Source organism: Octopus bimaculoides, chromosome 8 (assembly GCF_046866305.1).
Source record: "Octopus bimaculoides isolate indiv1 chromosome 8, ASM4686630v1, whole genome shotgun sequence".
NCBI classification, from domain to species: Eukaryota; Metazoa; Mollusca; class Cephalopoda; order Octopoda; family Octopodidae; genus Octopus; species Octopus bimaculoides.
In genome coordinates, this window is record NC_142935.1 from 44,289,982 (window position 1) to 44,306,510 (window position 16,529).

At 35.2% G+C, this 16,529-nt stretch overlaps 1 protein-coding gene across 1 annotated transcript; it reads right to left on the minus strand.

Annotated features, from left to right (window-relative positions):
* Positions 1-694: 694 nt before the first annotated feature.
* Positions 695-12,171, minus strand: LOC106871745 (COP9 signalosome complex subunit 5). Its single transcript, XM_014918370.3, has 7 exons — positions 12,025-12,171; positions 10,029-10,263; positions 7,750-7,878; positions 5,853-5,918; positions 3,854-4,051; positions 2,773-2,921; positions 695-1,885 (listed from the first exon to the last, which is right to left on the minus strand). The coding sequence occupies exons 1-7, from the start codon at positions 12,156-12,158 to the stop codon at positions 1,708-1,710; spliced, it is 1,089 nt and encodes a 362-aa protein (XP_014773856.1). The 5' UTR covers positions 12,159-12,171; the 3' UTR covers positions 695-1,707.
* Positions 12,172-16,529: the final 4,358 nt, after the last annotated feature.

Genomic DNA, 16,529 nt, shown 5'->3' on the forward strand with positions numbered 1-16,529 from the left:
GCAATCATTGGATGTTGAGGCAAAAACAAAGTAACACACACGACTTTGGTCAACCTGGGGCTGTAATAGAAGATATCTGCACAAGGAGCCATGCAGTGGGATTGAACCAAGAACCATGAGGTTGGGAAGCAAACGTCTTACCACATAGCCAATACCTGTGCCTACAAGTGGTTAGAATCAACTCAGAAAGGTAATGGCAAACATTTTTGCCTAACGTTCAACCAATTCAACAATCAGCTCTCCTATCAATAATTTTTTAAATAAGCATCTTTTTGCGTGTGGTAAAATTATTTGTATCACGTCATCAAAATGATATCTTGTAAAAAAAAATACCCAAAGGAAAGTAACAGAAAACAACCATATTTTTCCACAAAAATTCCAAGGCAAAAACATGGTGCTAATCAGAGAATTTACTAGGTTGTATTCATTGACCTGATGGCACAGAGAGAGAAAAAAAAAACAAACAGCACAAGTCCATAATATTTGTAGAGTGATCAATTTATTGATCCTAGTACTTAAATACCAGGAAAAGACAAAAGACAAAAGAAAGTCAACTGAGTCAAAATGTTGTATCAAAGAAGGGAGACAACCGAAAGCCATCAAAGACATTTATTTAGTCAAATAGTTTCTGGGTATTTTATTGATCATTTTTGTATTTTCCCCAATGATGCAAAATAAAAGACAAAGAAAAGGCTTTTTATACAACTGAAACTAAACGTTTATTGAGCCAAAGGAAACAAAAAAAAAAAAAAAAGCAGTAAAATTTCGAACGAAAAGTAAAGAGAGAGAGAGTATTCATGTAAATGTTTTTGTTTTGACAAAGAATTTTCTCAAACTGCACTCATTAGTACCATTCATTGCCAATATTTGGTAGAATTTTAAATAGACAGACTTTCTTAGCAAATGAATGACTAAACAACAATTTTTAAGTGTTCATATTGAAATTAAAACCTTCCATCACATTTGGGTCCCAAACAACAGCTACAAAATGAAAAGGAAAATTGTTTTACTAAATACCTCCAAATTCTTCTTATTTTTTTAAAATGTCAGTGTTTAATTACAAATATGGTCAAAGAGGGTTATTCCATTTACAGAATATTAACAGGCATGTTTAGACAATTCTAACCATATAGTAAATACTTTAACACAGACACGCATGTGTATATTTGTATGCATGTGTGTATATATATATATATGTCTGTATGTATGTATACACACACACAAACACAGATCTATAAAACACATGCACTTTGCATGTGAAGTAGCTCAGTAGAATATCAAGTTCACATTAACAGTGTTAGTAGTAATCTGCAATAAGCACCAAATAGAGATTATGGTCTAATTAAACTGTATGACTCTTAAGATATCACCTTACCTCAAGCTATCCTCAAGATTATCAAGCTATCATTAAGATATTAATCTATTTTTAATATATATCAAGCTATCCTCACGTTATCAAGTAATTATACTCATCAAAATATCTTACCACCATAGAAACAATATCCAAATGGTGTCAGCTATATCTTATCACCTCATTTACTCAGAATATCAAATATCAGCAATGAAAGCAATAATATTAATAATCCTTAATAGCAGTACTTGTCTTCTTTATGTTTTAGAGATTTTTCTTTGTTTTGATGTGATAAAGGTTCATTTTGATAATGTCTTATTTTTGGATTTGTTGTTGTTTTTCAGTTTTTCATTCACTTATGTAGACATCTTCTCTTCATCAACTACCATGGCAACATCAGATGTCCCTGGTTTTGCTTGATCAATAGCTAGTGTGGACGACTCGTTCCTATCTCCAACATGTACATGGTTAAACAGCCAGTCTTTTATCACTTGAGACATCAGTCCATGGATAGCTTCAATGGTAGTTTTACACCTGATGACATATAGATATGAGAGGAGTGATATGAGAGAGAAATCAAGAAGTTACAGTGTAGTGAAACAAAGACTAAATATTAACAACAATTGCTGCATTGTCTGACAGATGTTCCAACAGTATCAATCTCACCAACCTTAGAGATTAAAGATCACAGCTAGTACTCTTTAAAACAAAAGTATAATTAATAAGACATGAATTAACTATTAAAATCTTAATGATTACGTAAATCTTACTAACACTATTTGACATTCATCATTATAAGCACAAATTTGAAACAGAAAAAATAGCAGGCTCACTAACAGGTCTTCTTTTATTTCTCTATAATGTGCCAGGGGACTACTCAAAGTAGGTATTATAAATTGTTACTACCATTTTAACTGTACTATTCTATCTTTAATGTTTGTCAGTCGTTATCAACAATGACAAGACCTCACATGGGAAAAGAAGATGGGTCAAAGAGCATCCAGCTGTGGCTGATCAAACTGATGCATGCCGGAAGGTTCTGCTGCAGGTCAGGCACCAATCTGCTGGGAATGAAAGCAAGGAGTTGGCTCTGGACTTGCACAGCCCATGTTTTCTTTCTGCTCCTACAATCCTATTCTATTCATAAGAGGTGGCACTTCTGCTATGCCAGGCAGGGCAGTCCTGTGCCTGTATTTCTCTAGTAGATAATTAATCACTCAGTGACTTAGTAGTAGCAGGATAGGTTATTCTACTAATATCCAATACAATATTAATCAGAGAAGATTGAATGGCAGGCATTCTGTTAAGTAATCATCTGGATAGTAGGCATAGTGCATAATTTGACATTACATGGAAAATGGTAATTAAAATGTGACATACACTAGTACAATTAGTTGTTAAAAACAAATCGATTTTCTTACCCATCTTTAGTAGCTTTGGATAATTTGTCTTCTGATTTCTTCTCAAAGGCATCCATGCCAAGCATGAAACCACAGCGCCCCAGTTGTGCTTCAGACTGCTCAAGTTTTTCAGATAAATCAAAGATCTGACCAGTTGTATATTCGGCATTCTGTAAGAAAACAATGCGAAAGAATCAGACAATGCATTTCGCAAATATTACTGATGAGATAGGAGCCTCATTTTTGTTCAAATGATGCACAAGGGTTACAATGCCAGTGAAATACTAGTTGTGTGATAGATACAACACAGAATTGGTAGACCATTGAACAAAAACCTTGTCATATTTGAAATAAAAAAAATAAGTACTAGTGTCAACATAAACAATTGTATGCTAGAAAGCAATGCTACAGCATGACTGAAACTAGTAAAAATAAAAATGTTTATCTTCCTCATTATCCTCACCATATTTTAGTCTCCATAAGAATTTATATAATAAAGTTGTTTTTGAACTCAGAATGTAAAGGTACATAAATAAATACTGTAAGATATTATATCAACTGCACAACTAATTCTGATATATTACTACTACCATTGCAACCACCACTGTAACAACAATTGCTTCTGATATTTTAACAATAGTAACTTCTAAAATACTAGTAATAAAAATAATTCTAATTTTGGCACAAGGCCTGCAATTTGAGGGGATGGTCTAAGTAGATTACAATAACTCCAAAACTTGATAACCCTGAAAGACAATAGGCAAAAAAAAGAGCAGGAAGAAATGCTGCAAAGCATTTTGTCCGATGCACCAATGACTCTGCCAGTTCACTGCCTTAAGAATAATTTCTGATGTAAGCACAATCCTATAAACCTTCAAGAGGAGTACAGCTGATTACATTAACAGCAGTATTTGACTTATATTTCTTTTATCAATCCTGGAAGAATAAAACAGCAAGGTTGCAGGAAAGAGGGTTAAAACTCAGAAAATAAACAGATGCTACCTAATATCAAGATATTTTTTATCATGCTCCACCATCATAATAAACATAGTAGTAATGGGAAACAAAGGAAGAGAAAAAGATTTTAAAAAAAGTAACTTACAGCCAGAAAACTTGATGAACTTAATGTATTGACCCAGTATTTGTTCCAGAGGGACTCCAATAACTTACGATCCAACGATGACTTGAAATAGGATACATCGAGGGAATAGTACTGCTTGCAGTGCACACCAAAATCTTCAATCTTGTTTAGTGGAATGGACTGATACTCAGATGGTCCCTCATCAGCAGGTCGATAACCCTGTGGAAAAGATTGAGTTCTGTTTCAAACACTACTCATTTTATCACATTCCTGCCAAGTTTCAATATCAATCAAAACTTTTCACAGCCTCTACAAATGCTGAACTGCATTATCTCTAGGTGTTTTAACTTGTGGAGTTGTTCTCATTTACCAAACCTATAATCAAAGGTATTCATTATGTATAATCATCTTATTTATGTGCTCTTCTTTTTTCAGACAGAAGCATGTGATTTGAAGGACATTTGGTAGTTATTTCTGCTAAGTTGAGGATGCAAAGAGAGGTTCTTTCATTGGTTCATTTATCTAATATTCTTTCTCTCTCCCTTTATATATAAATATATATATATAATCTTTTTGGCCATGAAAAATATTACCTTGTCTAGAAACAAATGAAGATAGGAAACAGGAAGGGCTTCCAACCATAGAAAATCTGCCTCGTGTGTGTGTTTTAAAGGGTATCATACAATTCATATGCAGGCCACCACTAGTTTCATGAAGAAACAGGCCCTGTGCTGGTCTGAAAAAAAAAAGTCCTACATTTGTTAGACCTAGTAAATAAAATTCCTAAACTACAAACTGAACATTCAACCATGCCAATTTCATCAATATACTCCAAGATCTTCCCCATTCAGAGAATCTAAGACAGACTTTAAGAACAAGTGCTTCTCAGTAACATCAAGTACTTTCCTTCTTGCTTGCTTCCATTTTGCATCCATTCTTCCATACTTATGTAGAGTAAAAAGTTGACTTGTTTCCTAAAGTTGTGTGAGATTCCTCTGCATCTCTTGCTTAACTACTTAGAAGTGATATTTGTTTCAAGATTTAGTCACACAGAAAAGGATAGTATCATTGACCTTTTGCAGGGCTTCCAAGACATGATGAAGCAGCACAACAACATATAGTAAAGCAATGTAGCAAATTTTTTTATGATAATTTCTTTTGCTATTCATTTTCATTAGCTTCTTCATACATTGTTTCTGCCATTCATCGCTAGACTTTTCTCATTAGTCTTTCTTTTATCCATAGTCATAGATTGGTTCACATATTATTTTTTGGTACAGTGAAGCAATAGGACCACTATACATAAACACAAAACTTACAGTGAAACCACATTTATCGAAACATGAGTACTTGATTCAAAGAACAAAGCAGATCAATTTTCAACATCCTTATCACTGTTTTTAATGTCCACTTTTCCATGCTGGAGCTGAATTTGTTGAGGCAGATTTTCCTGTTGCTAACCGTCTCCAATAATATTTGCCCATGATTAATCAAGTCTCAGAACACTGGAAACAAAGGACACCACTTGCATGATGGTGACACATGCTTACGACTATCACACAAAGTCAAGGCAAAGAAACAGTAACACACACACATATGACAGGCTTCTTTTCAGTTTCCAACTATCATATCCACTCATAATACTTTAGTTAGCCTGGCACTATAAATGAAGAGACTAACACAGTTTGCCATGCAGGGAGACTGAACTTGAAACCGTGTTGTTGGAAAGCAGACTGCTTACCACACAGTCACACCTGCATCTATAAACATGATATTGAAAAATACTACTGTGCTACTCAAGGCTACACAACATTCGTTGGCATTTGGTGACAAATAATTTGAGAGATTTATTATCAATATATAAAACATTGCTATTCATTTTCCTGTTAACTGAAGGTTTGTTGTGTATCAAACAAAATAGATATTTCAAGACAGTTACCAAAATCATGTCATACAAAACAAAGAAAGAAGTCATTATTTACTTTACAGCAGAAACTCTGTACAAAGTCAAGCAACTTACCTTTGGGTAGGTACGAAAAGCTCCCATATTCACCTTGCCAGCTGATATAGTTCTGACAGGATCAACCTAACAAAAAATCATACAATGGAATGAGTGCTTGTTATGAAAGAGTGCTAAGTAAATCTATGATTTCAATAACCTGAATAACTTTGATATCAACATGAGTAGATATTTTAGCAATAGATAACACACTGTATATTGGTGACGGTTGTAGTTGTTGAAACCAAAGACAGGCTTAAAGAAAAAGGTTTTCAACATGGATGATACTACCCTTAAGGGAACGCTGAGCATATTGGAGTGGGTAATGAGGCAAAATAGTTAACATGCTAAATTTTACCTAGTAGTAATTATATTATATAGAAGATTCAAAGTAGCATTGCAATTTTCAACTAAGCAATGAAATAAATTTGCAATAAGTCAAAGAGAAAACTTATGACTTCTTTTGACCTAATATAGAAAATTTAGCTAGATCACATAAAGCAGAGAGAAGTCATTAACTTGCAATGTATGAAGTAAATTTACATCTTTTGTCTTTATTAATTTTTATCATTTCACTGTTAAAAGCTTATACAATCCATTTGAGTAAAATTTATAAACTATCATAATTTACAGGGTCTTACAGATAAATTATGACCAATTTTAAGCAGTTGACTTAGTGGGTTTAACATTTCAGTTTTTGACAAAACTTTGCTTACTTGCAAATCTAATTCTCCTCTTTATTTTTCAGGTAAATAGCGAACTGATTCGACAACAGAAAGTCATGGAACAACTGAATCGTTCCACCATTGTTGTTTTGGCATGCACTGGGCACACTACCAATAAAATTGTTAAGTTGATGAAACTTCCAAAAGCAACAGTTTATTGTGTGTATAAACAATTTAAAGAAGAGGGAAAGATTGATAGAAAAGAACACAAGACTTGAAGTGATTCCAAGTGCAATCCAAAGTTTCTCACTGGCCTCAAACGCTCAGTTGAAGCCAGCCCGTTCACATCTATGACAACTCTTGCAAAGAAACACATGTCACTTTCCAGTGTCCAGAGCTGTGAACAGGAACCCTGGCATGACTAGCTATGTTCAATGATGCTATCACTTCCTAACAGCCAAGGCCAAAACAATCAGAGTCAAGAGATGCTCAAAGCTTCTGTTATTCATCAAGCATCAAGGTGCAAGAAAAACTTGTGTTTGTGGATGAGAAGTTCACTGTGGACGATAAGGCAAATCAGAAATTCTCGAGTGATTGCATACAACTCTCCTGACACCCCCCCCCCCTGTGTTTGAGACTAAGAATTCTACCTCTGTGATGGAAGTGTCATGGATCCACACTTCATTGAGTCTGGCTCAAAGATCAGCACAAAGGAGTATCTGGACATCCTGAAGAACTCACTGTTACTTTGGATGGAGCAGAAGTTTGGGCTTGACAATGTGGTGCTTATCCAGGATTCTGCACCATGCCATGGGTCAAAAGCAACACAGGCCTTCCTTAGTGAGAAGGTGCCACTTTTTGTGAGGGCCAACATATGGCCCAGTAATAGCCCAGATCTCAACCTTCTTGATTACTTTTTTGGGGTATACTTCAAGCATGGACCAGTGCCTCACCACACTCGAGTGTCAACAGTTTGAAGACCTGCATCATCAAAATCAAAAAGGCAGAGGTTGCGGCAGCTGCAAAATAATTTCATTCTCATGTGGAGGCTATAATTGCCCAAAAGGGTGGTTATACAGAGAAATAAACGTTTTCGTTGTAATAAATGTTACATTAAAATTATATTTGTCTACTACCATTATTTTTGTGTTTATCACCAGTTTTATGCATTGTAAGAATTGTTTCAATTCATAACATGCATCAAAGAACATCAGGAACAAAAAAAAAAAGTGAATTTATAGCATTAAACTTACCACAATGGCAACGAAAGGCTCCTGGAATTGTTGGTTTAACATTTGAGTGCTGACATCAATGCCAGAAAGCCAGCATCCATACCCTGGATGACTGTGGTACCAACCAATCACATTTTCAAGACGACCAACCTAAATAGAAAACATTTCTAAAGGTAATCAGTTCATATTTGATATAGTTATTAAGAAACCAAACCTTTACTGTAATGGAAAAGGGAAACAAATTTCTAAATTGAGGCTAGAATCTCATTTCATCTGTGTGCTTCACTGTAATTTTCAGTGAACAAATTCAGCAACTGTCAGCAGCTGCTATATTTTCCAACATACAAGACAAATTTTTCAGACCAAAATTTGCAGCCACAAAAAAAAAGGTAGGTTAACTTATTCACTAAGACAACTTTGGAGTGACCAAAAATTCCATGTGAAATGCAGCAGGATTTGATAAGATCGTGATGATATTTGAATGTTTGCAATATATGTCAACTTATATGCTGCAAAATACAGTACTCTCAAGCAAATGTAAAGTGTACATAACATGAACAGACTTAAGTCTTGATAGATGCTGAGGGTGACACATTGAAAATGTTTTGGAATCATCATTGTTACACCATGATGATGGCTTTAGCATCCATTATGGTAACCTGGAAGAGTTAAAGCCAAGTTATCTAAGAGAATCAAATTCAAAATCTCAGTCTACAAGATAAGATGATGACTAATCAAACTCCAAAGTAAACCAATATGTTTCTATTTATAAACAGTAAACAATAAGGAAATATAAGAGGCAAAAACTCATCTGAAAGAAACACTAAATATTATCAAAATTATAAATGAAAACAAATAATGAACCACACACTAATCACCTGGTGCATAAGAAAGTTATTACTCTTAGTTTAGAAACAAAGGTTCTTATTTGAAAGTTAGTCAAGAACTTTGTACAACTTTATAAAAAAAGACACCTCGTGATGTTGACTGGAAATGGAACTAACTAAAATGTAGTGTGGCTACATAAATAACATAAATATATCTTCTATAGATGAGGCAAATAGTTTGAAAAATGATGTTATAATTTTGAAGACAAAATCATCTCAAACATTGAGGCAATGAGTGTCTTAAACCAAAAACTGAAACTGTGCCAATCAGTAATATCTTTCATTAACAACTGAAATGGTTCGTGTAGTAGCTTCTCTTAACTCTGATACCAAAGTCTGGAATGGGTTTGACACATCTACTCAGTAGTACATTGTCACTTGGCATTTGTCATTTCATCTGAAGGGCTCAATATGCATCTTGAAATATGACCTCACTACTTCTTTTGCAATATGCATCTTGAAAAAGGCAGCAAGCTGGCAGAAACGTTAGCACGCCAGGCGAAATGCTTAGCGGTATTTCGTCTGCCGCTACCTTTTGAGTTCCAATTCCTCCAAGGTCGACTTTGCCTTTCATCCTTTCGGGGTCGATTAAATAAGTACCAGTTACGCACTGGGGTCGATATAATCAACTTAATTCGTTTGTCTGTCCTTGTTTATCCCCTCTGTGTGTAGTCCCTTGTGGGCAGTAAAGAAATAAGAAACGTTAGCATGCCGGACGAAATGCTTCGCAGTATTTTGCCTGTCTTTACATTCTGAGTTCAAACTCCACCGAGGTCAACTTCGCCTTTCATCCTTTCAAGGTCGATAAATTAAGTACCAGTTGCATACTGGTCCCCTCCCCAAAAATTTCGGGCCTTGTGCCTAGAGAAGAAAAGAATATGCATCTTGAAATATGACTTCATCACTGCCAACACTCATCAAGCATTATCATCACATGCCCTGGAATAAGATGATTAGGTGCAACTGTTTGAACGCACATGATTTGGCACAGTTGGCTGAGCATAAGAACCTATTTTAGCAACAGTACTCTTTTGGCCCTGGCAGCAAACACACACACATGCATGCATGCATGCAGAAATATACATATACATACAGACAGAAGACTGAGTGGGAGAGAGAGAATTTATTAACTCAAAACAATTGGAAAAAAAACACTTTCCCTCTCTTCATACACATAAAGAGAAATATGCTCAGAGAGAGAGAGAGAGAGAGGGAGAGAAAACAAGAGAAACATTAAAATGTCTGATATCAAATAAATCAGCATTGAATCAACAATGCCAAAACAGCAGGTGCCAAAATATCTTAAACCCAACATGCATACCTCAGTGCAGCAGTTGCCCCTTGCATTAAAAGGAACAACAAGAGGTGGGACTATCATGGAATAACAAAGAATAATTAAACAATTTGACTTACTTGTTTTGACGATTCAGTATAGGCGGCCATGTACTCGTATGCCTGAGCCTGAGCATTTACTCGGGTCTCAGTTCCTTCCACAGGGGCAGCAAAACTGTCCATAACTAACATGGTGTTGCCATCAACTTTACCTAGCAGGAGACCCATTACTTCAAGGTTACCGCCTGATCGAGCATGCATGACCATTTTGAGGAGAGCTAGAGCTGAGATTTTTATATACTTGAAGTAATGCGGACTGAAAATAAAAAGAAACAGGGAACAATATTTTAGCAATGTAAATACATTAAAATGTGATGCATTTCTTCACAATTACATATATACACACACACATGCATAGACATGTATATGGGTACAAACAAAAAAGCTTCCAAAACATATCAATGTTTCAGATTTATAAGATAACAGTGATTCACTCTATTGGTGCTCAGAGTTTCACACATCTTGTGAATGATAATAGGTAATAGGGTTTCTGCAGAGTTTCTAATATAAGGCTGATTTTTCTAGTTAGGGTAGATTACATGATTGAAATGGTGACAATAAAACTGTCACTTTGCAACTATGGAGACCAATTGAATAAATAATCCTTTTCATCCGTCTTTACGTTCTGAGTTCAAATTCCGTCGAGGTTGACTTTGCCTTTCATCCTTTCGGGGTCAATAAATTAAGTACCAGTTGCATCCTGAGGTTGATCTAATCAACTACCTCCTCCCAAAAAACTTCAGGCCTTGTGCCTAGAGTAGAAAAGAATAAATAATCCTTTACTTGGAAAACTTTACCATTAAGATCTCACAGTACAAGGCTTAGAAATTTTCTAATTTGCCCTAAAGGTTCTGCAATGAGAACAAGATCGTTGGCATATACAAATCTAAAACTCCTCTGTGATGGTCATATGTACACATACACACACACACATTTATAAACACATCAACATATATGTGCACACAGATACACATGACTACTTTCCTTGCTTGCATGGCTTAGACGGAATTTGTTGAGACAGATTTTTCTCTGGCCAGATGCAATACATCTTTGTGTGCACGCGCGTGGATGTGTGTGTATACATACGCACATGTGTATATTAGAGGTATACATAACTGTATACAAAGATGTATCGCATCTGCCCATATACAAAGATGTATCGTATCTGCCCATAGAAAAATTTGTCTCAACAAATTCCATCTAATCCATGTAAGCACGAAAAAGTGACTATGTGTATGTACACATATATATATACAATGAGCAAGTGTCTTCTACTCGGGCCAGCCAAAGACTTGTGAGTGGATTTGGTAGACGGAAACTGAAAGAAGCCTGTCGTGTGTGTGTCCTCCTCCCCGCCATCGCTTGACAACTGATGTTGACGTGTTTACGTCCCCGAAACTTAGCAGTTTGGTAAAAGAGACCGATAGAATAAGTACTAAGCTTATACAGAATAAGTCCTGGAGTCGGTTTCTTCGACTAAAGGCGGTGCTCCAGCATGGCTGCAGACAAATGACTGAAACAAGTATATATGTATGTGTGTATAATATATATATATATATATATATATATATATATATATATATATGTGTGTGTGTGTGTGTGTGTATAATATATATATATTGCCATATATTTTTATATAACACATATTACTCATACGTCGTATACATATAATACATGTTATATACATATAAACCCAAGATAATGCAATTTTTACACCAACACAACGAAATACCTCAAAGAATTTTATCTACTGCTCTAGCCATTTTAACCAAGTAACCCTTTAATATTAATTCTAACAAAGACACAAAGCCACAATTGCAGAGAACGATAAAATGAAAGAAACCCAATTTAATACTTAATTGGTACTCTATTAAACGCTTCAAGATAAATAGAACACAAAGCTGACAACGGTAATACATTGAATACAGAACACAACGATTGCCAGGTTTGTTCTGCACTGCTTTGGCAGAATTTTTTTTGTTTTTATTCACGTTTAATATCGGTTAAAATTACTTACTTTTTCTCCCATGGTTTTGCTGTGAGTATATCCTGCTGTTGTTTCTTGTCGTACCGATATATTTCGTCAACACTGCTCACCGTTTCCACACTATTCTGCAGACACCAAGTCTTGTGTGATGTTTCGGCATCCATGTTTACTTCTCCTAGCGGTGGTCGTCTCACATCCAATTACTTCCGCTGGCAAGAGGAGATAACCTCGTAGAAAGTCTACAAAAATTGCCAAATCATGTAATAAGTATTATGTTATTATATTCGTAGTCGCTAAACCTCTTTCTGAAATTACACCTTTCTGTCTTATAAAAATAATCTTTTCTACTTACTATAAGCACAAGGCCTAAAACTTTGTGGGGAAGATTCTAATCGATTTCATCGACTCCAGTGCTCAACTGGTATTTATTTTATCGAACATTAAAGGATAAGAGACCAAAGTCGACTTCGGCCGAATTTGAACTCAGAACGTAAAGACAGACGAAGTGCCGCTAAGTATTTTGTCCAACATGCTAACGATTCATCCATCTTACTATCTTTATCTTACAAAAATAACACATATTATAATGTTTTTCTAAATATCCCTCCTGAAAACACATGATCATTATTGGAAGAGTTTTCATCATAAATGAAAGACACCACTGACTTGGAGCTAAAGCATAACAAAGACGAGGGAGCCAGTATGTCTGAGTGCTTGAAATAGCACTCAAATCGTACCCTACTGTTGTAAGTGGAAGGACGTGTTTAATATTGTAGTCTTTGACATATCTCTAAGAAGAATGCGTAATCACGGCTGGATTACATTTGATTATAAATCTATTCAATCAGGTCTGACAACAGTGATTGACAAAATGACAGAAAGTAGATACATTTTGATATCTTGTAATGTATATCAGACATATGGCTACATATTAAGAAGGATGGATAGAGTCAATTAAGTTAACCCTGTTTTGTGACTGGTACTAATTTTATTGATCCTGGACTGAGTGGTGAATAGTTAATTCGATCTCAGAGGTATTGGAATACAGAAGGTAAAGGGACGTAACTAAATACATGACATTTTGACAAGCAGATGCGCTGACAAATGCACAGAATATTAAATATATTGAATTTAATAAATGATAATTTCTATTGTAGGTATAAACCTTTATTTATAGAAATCCTTCTCTACGTTTGTTATTTTATCAGATTTATTTTATTAACTGGATTTACTAATTTTTCATAGATGAGTTCTTTGCAAGTGGTACCAGCCTAACGTAAAAAAAAAAAACATAGAAAAGGTGATAGTGAACATTAGCGTACCAAATTAATTATAATGTTAAAGGAAAGCAATTTAATTATTTTGTTGGCTTGTCCCCTCTTTGATTTTAATACTTTTTCGTAGTTGATCTCTTTACAAGTAGCAGCATTCTAACGTAGGAAGAAAAGAAAAGTAGCACAAAGGGCGATAGTGAATATTAAGGGTATCAAGTTAATCACCATATTAGAAAGAAACAGCTTGGATGTTTGTGTATATGTTTTGTCATTGGATCCCAGTCGTCAACCCAGAAATATATGAATCTGTTGTGGGATTAGACGAAAGTAACTGTTTACCCAGAAAATATGTAAGAGGTCAGAAGGCCACTGAGTTTTTGAAGAAACAGTTTGAAAGGTCTTAATGAACTTGTATATGTTGTTGAAAATGAAGTTCTCATTAATCAATATGCTCTGATTATTGGTGACATTCTTATGGTGAAATACAGTTCTTACTACATGCATTTGATCCATTATATTGTGAATCATTAGAATTTTGCTAATCATCATCTACAGACAAACTATTGAGTCCTTTTGATCTCATACTGAGAAAAACCTGAAACAAATGAACAGTACATCAGAAGATTATTTGATAAATTACTTGAATGCTAGTACATACTGATATGCAATGACAAATGATAGTAACTGAACATTTGAAAAACAATTCTTATTGTTAAACATGAACAATGTGTTCATTAACTATTTAGCTATATCATTGATTTGCTTTTGTTCATTAAACATATAATTTTAGGATCTTTGTAAAATATACACCTATTTTAATAAACTGATTTCTAATTTGCTTTAAAGTTTGAGAGAAGAAGCGGTTGATTAGTTCTGTATTTGATTGGTATTTATTTCATTGACCATAAAAGGAAAAGATGCAAAATTACCTAGGCAGGAATTTAATTCAGAAGGTAAAAAAGATGTAATTATAGCATTCACTCAATCTCAGATTCAGATAAATTATATTAAATATTGGTTTCAAATTTTAAGAAAAAGACCCAGTAAGCCAAGTGAAATTGTAGCTGTGGCCGATACTAGTGTCACATAACTGGCCCATTTAAAAGTACCCTTCAATCATCGACCAATATACTGTGCTTGAGAAGACCTGTTCAGTCAAGTGAAATCATTGTCATGGCCGATACCAGTGCCACCTGATTGGCTCCTGTGCCAGTGGCATGTAAAAAGCACTATTTGAGTGTGGTCGATGCCAGTATTGCCTGACTGGCTCACATGCTGGTGGCAAGTAAAAACCATCATTCAAGCATGGTCAATGCCAATGCTTCCTGATTGGCCCCCATGCCGGTGGCACATAAAAAGCACTCACTACATTCTCTGAGTGGTTGGCATTAGGAAGGGCATCCAGCTGTAGAAACCTTACCAGAACAAATTGGAGCCTGGTGCAGCCTCCTGGTTTGCCAGTCTTCAGTCAAACTGTCCAGCCTATGCCAGCATGGAAAACGGATGTTAAATGATGATGATGATGATGATGATGCAGCCATAAGGTCTGACAAGACATTGTAAAGCTAAATGCTTTATGGACATGAAACCCTGGGTAACCCTATAAACTGGCTATAACTTATCTTTATCTAAATATTCTACTGCTCTATAATTTATAGTGGACTAAATATATATATATGTATATATATATCGTCAGCGTATCATATATATCATCATCATCATCATCATCATTGTTTAACATCCCCTTTCCATGCTAGCATGGGTTGGACGATTTGACTGAGGACTGGTGAACCAGATGGTTACACCAGGTTCCAATCTGATTTGGCAGAGTTTCTACAGCTGGATGCCCTTCCTAACGCCAACCATTCCGAGAGTGTAGTGGGTGCTTTTACGTGCCACCAGCACTAAGGCCAGTCAGGCGGTACTGGCAACAGCCACTCTCAAAATGGTGTATTTTACGTGCCACCTGCACAGGAGCCAGTCCAGCGGCACTGGCAACGATCTCGCTCAAATGATTTTTCACATGCCACCAGCACAAGTGCCAGGAAGGCGATGTTGGTAGCGACCACACTTGAACGGTGCTCTTAGCGCTCCACTGGTACAGGTGCCATAGATATCATCAGTGTATCATATATATATATATACACACACACACATAGAGGGTCAAGGGGATTAATTGAATGATTAAACAATCGATTAGTTAATTGGTTAAGTAGTCAACCAATAGACAAATAGAAAATATAGAAGTGAAATACAATCAGTGCATGTGTTTGTTATTGACATAATGACCCACCCATAATACAACAAAATACATACATATATAAATATATATATGTATGTGTGTATGGCTTTTTCAAATAAATTACGTAGCAATCTTCTCTAACTACAGTTATCATATTCGGTTAAAATGTCTTATGGTTAAGCTGGTTCCTATGTATTTCCCTGAAGAGAAGATTACATCCTTATCAACATCACCTATTCCTATGGAAGGTATAATTTGTAATCTTCGAAACATATGTTGGAAATAAAAGAATTCATTTAACATATGCGTTTTACTCCAGTTACTAAATTTATATATTTACTCAAGTACCCAAAATAACAAGGAGTTTCTACCTCATAAACAGGAGTTACACCACAGTCATTTTGTGATCTTTGCTACCCTGGTATCTATTAACCAATTTATTTTGTCCGAGTTAATTATTAACTTAGAGAAAATAAATACATATAATAAAATATATATATATATGTGTGTGTGTGTGTGTATGTATAGCAGCATCAGCACTAAGCAGTGATGAAGAATGGACTTTAGGTTAGTTAAAATATGCTTGTGATATATTTTAGTGTCTTAAAGGCAAATTCACTGCAGTTACTGCAGTAAAAAAATTATACCATGAGAGAATTTTTGTCTCCATGTTAACTGCAGTGAATTTGCCTTTAGAAGTTAAAATATGTCACAAACATATTTTAACTAACAAAAAGTTCATGTGTGTGTGTGTGCATTGCTAGGTTTCTTTCCTTGGCATTTTGCATAGTTCAGCCTACACAAGTGAATGTGTGATAAACAAAATAGAAATTTTGAAAGAAGTCACTCTGAAATTAGTTTTTAAGCATCAAGTGGCAATGGAGGTCCACCAGAATAGAATAGTAATCAAAAGGGTCTGTAGATAAAAAATGGTTGAGAATTGCTGGTTTAGTTGATCATATTGAACATAGTTGAACATAAATTCATGTACAAACACAGCCACACGCAAAACGTGTGTA